General features: G+C 42.3%; 1 protein-coding gene across 1 annotated transcript; it reads right to left on the bottom strand.

The window, feature by feature from the left end:
- Nucleotides 1-7163: 7163 nt before the first annotated feature.
- On the bottom strand, nucleotides 7164-9392 carry LOC129833168 (ADP-ribosylation factor-like protein 4D). Its single transcript, XM_055897529.1, has 2 exons — nucleotides 9247-9392; nucleotides 7164-8485 (listed from the first exon to the last, which is right to left on the bottom strand). The coding sequence occupies exon 2, from the start codon at nucleotides 8340-8342 to the stop codon at nucleotides 7737-7739; it is 606 nt and encodes a 201-aa protein (XP_055753504.1). The 5' UTR covers nucleotides 8343-8485; nucleotides 9247-9392; the 3' UTR covers nucleotides 7164-7736.
- Between the last annotated feature and the right edge of the window lie 701 nt (nucleotides 9393-10093).

Below are 10093 nucleotides of genomic sequence, written 5' to 3'. Positions count from 1 at the left end.
GGAGTCAACCTCTACATGCAGGACTGGTGGTGAGGCCTGAAAACTGACTTTTACAGCTGAGGCTCTTAAGTGGAACATACTAAAACCAAATATTGACTAAAATGTGTGATTACTTTGACATGAAAGTCTGTATGTAGTGATTACTCTTCTCTGTATGTTTCACAGGTCAAAGGGCACAGCTCACGCAAAGATGTGGAAAACCAATACTCATTTTCATATGTCCTCTCTCATTCAGAAATTACTCAAACTTTCCCTGGCATGATAGTGTGCCGTAGACTCCATAATGGCGCAAATCGAGAGGTAGAGTGCCCAGGGCCCGGGGTGGTAAACTAATCATCAGTCTACTTGACAGGCAACACCACACTATCAGACCCATCATAGAAAATCCCTGAATAGTTTCAAAACAACATCAGTTTTTTCTCAGGTGAAGTCATCAACTGGAGGGTTTAACAGCTGCTATGGCCCAGCTGAGATCCAGACTGTAACTGTTTGCCCTGCAGTGCTGTGTCCCTGTGTGGTGCTCTGACAGTCTGTTTCCAGAGAGCAGCAAAGCTAAAGGCCAAGGAGAGCCAAGCAGAGCAGAATCTCCAACCTCTGCAGCTCCAATTAAAGCTTTGCTGGACTGTTCAGGCAGACGTCCAAGCCCCAGAGAGTAAAAAAAAAGTTTTGTGTCCTAATACCACCCTCTTCTCCCTTGCTCTCCCCTATCCCGACACCCATCATGGCTGTTAGATAATCCTTACTCCGCTGGGCCAATACTTTATAGTGAAAACAAACTGTGATCAGCTGACTGCCGGGGCTGTGAGGAGCAACGGGGAGAAAAAGCAGAGACACTGTGACTAACAACTGTAAACAGTTACAATCACAGTGACACTGTGGGCTCTGTTAACCTACATAATGTCACTTGTCTGTCATGAGGTACATGGTCAGTGATAGAGAGAAACAATACAGACTTGATCAGTAATAACAAATTGGATACACATAAAGAAGTACTTCATAACAGTACTACAAGTGATGTAACCGCCCCACGTGTTATTCTTCCTTTTCTGTGGGCTTTACACAAAAAGCCCAATTCCATTTAGTTAAACTCTCCATATAGTTCCAGAACTGTACTTCTCGCTTGTGTCACACCACCACCAAAAGACGTCAATTAATTAAATTATCCACTGGCGTGGCAAAATTGTAGAATGGGCTGGACAGAGTTCCCAAAGCGTTTAATGAGAACATTCCTGAGGGTAATAGTGGATGAAGTATCCTGGGAGCGCACAGCTTGGGCTGAGGCTAGAGAGAGACGTTTCACTGGCAGAGAGAGAGAGAGAGAGAGAGAGAGAGAGAGAGAGAGAGAGAGAGACAGAGAGAGACGTTTCACTGGCAGAGAGAGAGAGAGAGAGAGAGAGAGAGAGAGAGAGAGAGAGAGAGAGAGAGAGACGTTTCACTGGCAGAGAGAGAGAGAGAGAGAGAGAGAGAGAGAGAGAGAGAGAGACGTTTCACTGAGAGAGAGAGAGAGAGAGAGAGAGAGAGAGAGACGTTTCACTGAGAGAGAGAGAGAGAGAGAGAGAGAGAGAGAGACTTTTCACTGAGAGAGAGAGAAAGAGAGAGAGAGAGAGAGACGTTTCACTGAGAGAGAGAGAAAGAGAGAGAGAGAGAGAGAGAGAGAGAGAGAGAGAGAGAGAGAGAGAGAGAGAGAGAGAGAGAGAGAGAGACGTTTCACTGGCAGAGAGAGAGAGAGAGAGAGAGAGAGACGTTTCACTGAGAGAGAGAGAGAGAAAGAGAGAGAAAGAGAGAGAGAGAGAGAGAGAGAGAGAGAGAGAGAGAGACGTTTCACTGGCAGAGAGAGAGAGAGAGAGAGAGAGAGAGAGAGAGAGAGAGAGAGAGAGAGAGAGAGAGAGAGAGAGAGAGAGAGAGAGAGAGAGAGAGAGAAAGAAAGAAAGAAAGAAAGAAAGAAAGAAAGAAAGAAAGAAAGAAAGAAAGAAAGAAAGAGAGAATAAAAATGAGAGGAACACATAAACATATTGTTTTGATGCACAAATGCATTCTTATCTCAAGGCCACTGTGGTAAACACCAAGTCAGTCTCTCACTGTCTACCCCACACACATTGACTAACATAGACCACACACTTCCCCACACACATTGACTAACATAGACCACACAGTTTTAGATCTCTACTACCTACATCGAAAAATAACATTGTCCGGAGGCGGAAGGAACATTTTGCAATATGAGTGATAAGCAAGCAAGGACATCTACCCAGAACTAACTGTCAGCATGGAGTGTCTTCACATTGAGAGAGGATCTTTATGGGCCAAACAAGATATCACAGAGGAAAAGAAGCAATAACAGAAAATAGGTATTATATTTGCACTTACAAACCAACGACAGAGTTGTCTATTCATTTAAAAACATATTTGTTTGACCTCTTGTTTTTAATGGAAAACTTTGGTACAGAAAAATACATACTTACCTAAGAACCAAAGTAGGTTTGTACTTTACTGTCCAAACCATTTCATTGTACCCTGGGGTTGTGGGTTACAACAAGACTCATGCTGATTCAGAGCAAGCCCTGAAGCCTGGTTCTAAATGACTACGTTTTTAGCAGATAAGCCACACAGAATCTAGATGAAGTTACACATAGATGCTGATCTAGAGCTAGTTTTTACAATTCCCTTTGATGCCTAACACCAGGATTAGAAGAGGGTAAGCTGATCCGAGATCTGTGTCTATGGGAAAACTTCTACCTGAAGATCGCAGCACAGCGCCAAATAAACAGCATCTGAGTGACGACCGTGTGAGGCAGAGACAAGTCTGTTTAATTGCCTCCTTAACGCCTGAGAGAGTCATGTCTCCCAAGGCACTGTGCTTGTTTCCCAAGCGACCATGTTTGTTGACAGGTCTTAGTTGGGTTTGCTCTGTTCACGTTCGAACATGGAGTAACTGGTTGCAGACATATGGGTGCAATAAGCACAAACACTATGTTGCCACTCATTATTCATCAGTTGTCCTCACTGTCACACAATATTTAACAGTTAACCTGACTTCTAATAACAATGTGATGTTAGCCTTTCAATGTATCACATCTCCTTGCAAGACACCACACCTGGGTTTAAATTCCTAATTATTTAAATTATATTCACATACATATCAAAGTAAGTATTCAGATATTTTTTCTTTGAAAAAAACAAATAGTTGAATATTGGAATGTATTTGGAAATACACTTGGAAAGTATTGGCATGTATTTTCAAACACAAATATGCTATTATTAAAAACTCCCATGCATTTGAACTCAGGTCTGTTTGGTCCTAGGGCTATTTGAAATAAAGTATTTGGAAACAAGTATTTAAAAATATTTTCAAGTAGTAGGCTACTTATAGGAAGCTATTTCAAAAAAAAGCTTTCAAATACTTCAAATAGAATAGTTGATTCGGCACCACATTATTTGGAAATACTCAAAAATACAGAATATAAGTATTTAAATGACAAATACTAAACCCAGGACTACAAGACACACAGATATGTGACCAAGGCCAATCCATGTATGAATATTCCCATTCACCATTCATTATTCCCAATAGCAGGAGGCAGATCACCTTCCAGACACCAGTACAGGAGCTGATTGCACAGAAACCCATTTCAGGTCACATCGTTATAGAGTCACTCATTGGAATTGGCACTTATCTATTGCTCAGTGGTGGTGGGTGTTATTGAAAGTATTATCTGTGTTCCACCAGCATGGCTAAGGTCAGAGATAGTAATGGAGCCGGGTTGACCTCTATGGATGGGCCAGAACAGAAGACATCATTTACCTCCTGGCCCTCAGTGTCAAATAGAGTATTAGGATGTCCAACGCAGAGAGACCCCTGGATCTGCCTATTAACCCCAATAACCTATTAAGGTACAGAGGGAAGATAGGATGTAATGTATGCAAAGAGTGGTTTGTACAGGCAGAATGAGAGATAGTGATTTCTCTTTCACCATGGTTTCATTTAGATTTGCTTTCATAAAATTGCAGATTTCTGATGCTGTCTTCTGTCACTTTTATAAAAAATGGACTACGGTTTAATAAGAGAAGCTACATTTATTGTCCATCATCACATCTTCAAAAGATGAACATCAAAAACATAACAGATGGCTTTGTTTGAGATCACACGTGAAGCTGAACTTGCAAGTGGCGCTAAATCTCCCTTTGTGCACACAAGCACAACCTCAGGTCACTGGAGAGAAACAGAAACACACGAAGAGAGCACTCTGATGGCCCATCTGTTAACCAGCTGTATTCACACAAAAGCAGGGAATATCTCATATGGAAAAGATAGAAGAATATGATTCGTATTTGATTTTCATGATCATTTTCCATATGGGGTATAGTTGGTATCACTACTGTTGGACTGGCTTAAAAATGACTGACGTTGACATCAAGCTTGGGGTTGACCACGTGTTCTCTTGATAAGTGAGTGAATTGGACCATTTCCCTTTCCTGGTAAGCATTCAACATGTAACGAGTACTTGTGGGTGTCAGGGAAAATGTATGGGGTAAAAAAGTACATTATTTTCTTTAGGAATGTAGTGAAGTAAAAGTTGTCAAAAATATAAATAGTTAAGTAAAGTACAGATACCCCAAAGAAACAAATTAAGTAGTACTTTCAGCTCATTGGCTGTCAGACCGGGTATCTCCTTTAGTGCCTGGGGGACAGTGCATAGCCAGTCCTGTGTCACTGCTCAGCTATTCTTTAGAGAGTGGGTGTGAATCACAGGGTTGGTTTGATATAATAGAGCTTCACGCAAGCCTGATAGCTTGCCTCTGCACACCCTTCACTGCTCTGACGCACTAGCTGCAAGCTAAACTATGGGAGCAACAATGCAGAGGGAGAAACTGTCAAATTCTTCTGCTCTTTCTGCTTGACTTGTACACACCCTTACAAAGCATTCCCTGTGAAGTATGTAAAAGTAAACTACTAGACCCACACTTCAGTTCAAGTACACAAATAAGTTGAGTACTTTTTCTCAAGGGTAAAAAAGTCCCTTAGTACAGACTAATTTCCCTGCCTTATTACCTCACAGCTGCTTGGGGAGTGAGAGGTAATGTTCTATTCTGGAAGCACTATCTGTGAGCCAACTTAAATTACCCATAAAGCTAGAGCCTCCCATAGAATGTGGAGATACACATCAGAAACACCCTAAATTACAGCACTGGCCAGGAGGGTGAAATGTAGCGTGCAGGGCATATTTAGGCATCAGGGCCGACAATGTTAGCAGCCAAGCTGGATGACTGTTATTGGCAAACCCAAATGGTGTGGTCTAAGATCTATAAAGCCTAACTTCTAGTGAAAAATGTTTCCTTAACTTCAATTAATGTAGACCTGCTTTACATGGTTTTGGTCTTGCGCCTTGGGAGAGCAGAGCACTTTGATGATGAAATTGCAAAAACACACTAATCAAATAAAAGTTGAATTGCATTAAACTTGGCTACTGTATTTTCTGTGCTGGTTGAGTCAATACTGCTGACTAATCCAGCTCAAGCTGCTGACACACACAGGGAGGTTCTAATCAAGGTAATTGGATTTTGTATCAGTAGAAGTGTATAGTTGGTGGTGAGACTGTGGCCGTGACGGGGAATGGCTTGGTGTTGGTGGGTCCTTCTTACATTCCTGCATGACTTGTCTTCCCAGATCGGCCTGCAGGTCATCCGCACACTATGTTCGGTTTGCTCTTAGCAGAACTCGGATAGGCGAAGTGAACAACTGTCTCATTTACGCGCTGAAAAAATGTGCATGATAACTAGTCTCTCATTGAATGACAACACTTAATTGAAGAATCCTTACCTTTGACCAATCACTGACGAAGGGGCGTAGACTTCAACTAGCCTCAATAAAAAAAAGTGTGCTCAAACAGGCCAACAAAAAAAACTGCCAAACACCAAAACAAACAAAAACATAATATTTGCGCAAACCGTTTCAACTGGGAAGTAAGCTTAAGGGTGAAAATGCCTCCAAAACATAGGTGATGCAGTTGGAATATAACAGCATGGACACAAAACCTAAAAAAGGTAGCAGTACATACCCCCAAAAATGTGAAGTGTGAGAGACAATTCAAAGACAGTGACATTGCATTAATCTGGTCATTAATCCCATTACCTGATAAATAGAATGACCAAAAATAGACTAAAGTGAAGGTTTTCGTGTGCTGGTGTAGGCTCCTAGCCTCCATTATTGATTTGAATTATGTGGTACGTTTGAAGTCAGTCCTGCCCACAGCTTTCCTTTCATATGGCTTTCAAATATTTATACAGGCCAAACTCTGCAGATCCTTGATCCTGTTTCTTAGTATTCTGTGAACACATACAAAAATCAAACAACTTCTACTAAATCCACTGATTTCCACTATACAAGTAATATGTGTCACTTGTTCAAACCTGTAGATTCTCTGAAGAAATACAATATCTGAGAAACCGGTTACATATTAGCACCTGGCAAGAACTAGGTTATTTTCATTGTGGCACTATTGACAAAGTAGTGCACTGTGTCAGGAAGAGTAACTTTACAGGCTCAGGTTTAGAATTGCCTGTGGTTTTTGGGCTACCATTTAACACTGCCCTTTCTCTCACTGGAAGGTGAGCTGTCCTTCAAGAAAACACATTCTAACAACTATTCCCAATTACCTTTGTGAGCCAATTATTCCATTTGTCTGACTAATAAATTCACTGATCAATTAATGACTTAATGGAGCTACCATAGATGTATAAAATGACTGGAAAACTGCCAATGAATGTCCCTAGGAGACTTTGTGCAAATCACTAATTAAATGTCATTGAATACAGGTAAGCAGTTCCTCTTGTGATTGATGCGAAAGCTATAATTGATAAGCCAAAGAGATTGTTTGTTCTTTAAATCATCTCTGCCAGGGTGGGATCCAGCAGGCAGATGTTAAAGGAAAGATTAGTAATTGAAATAGAAACGAGCTGTTGTCTCCTGACTCCAAAGGACACTTTCAATGACGTTAAGAAACACCACCACAAAAGAGCAAAAAGGGAAATTGGACCAAGGACCTATAAGTTATAGGGATCCTTGGTGTTCTGTTGAGAATATCATTAACTGCGCAAACATTTTGATATAACAAGGGCAAACTAACGCTTGGTCAAATGAACAGAAGGAAAGGGGGACTTCCAGATCGTGTCTTCAATAATTTATTCACTTGTAAGTATTACAAAAAAAATATGTACAGAATGTAAAAACATAATGGTTGTAACAACTTCACAACTCACACATTTAAGTCTACCATGACAAGCAAAACTGTGGTGAGAACTTGCATCGTGGCTAGCAGCCTCAGGCCTCGTGCCAGCAGGCATTTCAGTTCCAATGCCATCTGAACAGTGGGATGAAATACTTTTGATCTACAAAAGCGTTGTCTTTTCCAACGGTGAACCACCTTCGTGAAAAAGTGAACTACATGGTAAACTAAATTAGAACTACCATACGTCACTGGACATTTGGACTAGACCGTGTTGGCACCACAACTTGATAAAAAGGAGATGGCAATGTTTATAGAAAAAAAGAGCCACTGTAAAGGGCTGAACGTAGTCCGTGCTGTGTCCAACGTATAGTATAACAGGTCCATTTCACGGTCCTCTGGACTGGCCCTCACAGATTCCAGAAGCAGATCCGTCAGGGCACAAAATTCCAAGGAACACCAACAAGGTCCATTCTGCAGGTGAAGCGCCTTTCGGAAGCTCAGACGCACAGCTCATCTCTTCTTCTTACTGTGTCTGAGCAGCTTCTTCCTCTTTAGGATCATTTCATATAATTTCTCCAGGCCGGGTTGGAGCCCCTGGCCGTTCAGCGCGCTGCATCCCTGGGTGTGGTGCAGTGTGGAGTTGCTAAGCTCATGGAGGGCCAAGGCCTTCTCCACCTCCACAGCAGAGACTGCAGAGTCCAAGTCCTGCTTGTTGGCAAGCACCAGAATTGGTACTCCCTGGTTCTCTGCCGAGCGACTGATGCGGTGGATCTCCACCTTGGCCTCCTCCATGCGCTCAGTCTCTGCAGCATCCACAACAAACACCAGGCCATCGGTGCGACGCGTGTATGACTTCCACAGAGGCCGCAGCTTCTCCTGACCGCCCACGTCCCACACCTGGAAGGTGGTGGTGGCCCGCGAGCTTCCAACTGCTACTTTAATCCGTTCAGTGTTGAAGCCCTTTGTGGGGATGGTCTCCACAAACTCCCGGAGCTTTAGTCTGTACAGCAGGGAGGTCTTTCCTGCAGAGTCCAGGCCGATGACGACCACATGCAGAGACTGGAAGTTGGGGAGGAAAGGAGTGTTGGGGGCCATCTCTGTTAGCTGGTTGCCCATTTTGGCTGGTTGTCTGGTCCTGATAGTGAGGTGGCAGACTAGTCAGGGAGGTGGGGGGTGTCTCCAGAGAGATGAAGTATTCACACCTACTTCAAAGGCAGCAGCTGCAGACCAGGAGGCAGACAACCGGACTCAATGATGACCTTGTAAAATGAAGGAAACGGGCAAGATTAGTTATGATTTATGTGGCACCATGGCTGACAATCATTTATACGTTTAGTCTTCTGACTGTGCTTAGGAAGAAAAAAATAAACTGCCCATTTCAGTTAGCCACACTTTTCTCAAAACAACCCTGCATATCTTTCCATAGCAGAAACTGAGTATCAATATGTTATATGGAAATGCAACTGAATTGCCATTACTGTTTGACAACACTGGCTAAAATCCTGTTCACTTTTTTTTTTTACATGGCAATACGAGTAGAGTGTACAGTACACGCATTGTCATACTAGTTTATCGCGCTATCTGCAGAAAAAGGAATTGACCACATTGAAATGTGTTTTGTCAATAAGGCAAAGAATATTCTGGTCCTATGTATGTAACGTTACTTCAGCAAACGTCTCTCCTCGGTCCTGTTGGTTCGTTGCCTATGCGGCTGCATAGTAACGCTAATGTCGCTAACGCAAGCTAGCTAGCTAACCTTAACGCAAAACAATAAACAAATAGTAGATCACTTTAGTGAAGTGTTGGCCGTCTAGGTAGATAGTTGGGTAACAATTCATTAGTTGTAAGAAATTCCAGTGGGGTTAACAAACATTGGCTAGTTACTGTGCTGCACTTGCAATGCTGGCTCTGTCCGTGCGACAAACAATATCTAAAAGTAGTGACACTTAGCGTTATTAGTTACCTAGTTGAACCGAACCAAACAAACTCTGTTAGTTAGAACATTTACACGTAATCTTACCTTTATAGCATGCCTGTATTGAATCAGACAACATAATTCCAACACAGATAAGCACAAATCCACACTGAAGAAGAATTCCAAAAGAAGCTGTGTTACAACCACCAGCGTCCCTCTACTCGAATCTCCAAGCAAGGAATGGAACCAAAGGTGCTGAGCGCGACTGAAGAACACAACCCCCACGAGTGACGTAACGAAAACACTCCCAGTCCCAGCCTCCTCCCTAGAGCAATGAGTTTTAAATGGAAAGTGGTCAGGGGTCAACTTTTGAGCTCTTATCGACAGTTATCAGTCCATTGCTTTTGGAATTATCAAACTAAAGTAATAAACAAAGTAGGATATTGATTATGTGGGTATGCTTAACTTGGTTGGCTGTCTTGGCTGTTTCACCTTTTTTATTCAATTAATTTATTTCACCTTTATTTAACCAGGTAGGCTATACATAATCGTAAACCACTAAACAGTAACCTATTTCATATTCTGACATGAGACGTCATGTTCAGTAGCCCATGAGAACTGTATACCAGCAAAAACCATGGAAATATGAGTATAAAGTAGTTGGGGGTGCCGCTTGAGGTCTTTCTAACCCTGAACAAAGTTGGGGGCAGCAAGGGGACAATGGATCGACTGTGGCAATTTGAATGCTAATGCCTTTGTAGTCTTTTCCTTGAACAGCACCATGATAACACGTCAGTGAATGACCCGCTGGAGTTGGAGTGCCCTGTATTCATAGGGCATGTGTTATGAAACCAGCCAGATCATATCAGCATATCTGGGAGGAATCTAGTTACTATTCTCAGCACAACACTTGCTGGTTGTAGCCTGTCATGAGGGGAGGATGCAAAACTGT

This window comes from Salvelinus fontinalis, chromosome 34 (assembly GCF_029448725.1).
Source record: "Salvelinus fontinalis isolate EN_2023a chromosome 34, ASM2944872v1, whole genome shotgun sequence".
Taxonomy (NCBI): domain Eukaryota; kingdom Metazoa; phylum Chordata; class Actinopteri; order Salmoniformes; family Salmonidae; genus Salvelinus; species Salvelinus fontinalis.
Note: the sequence above shows the minus strand (reverse complement) of the source record. Positions and strands in the feature narration are given on the sequence as shown.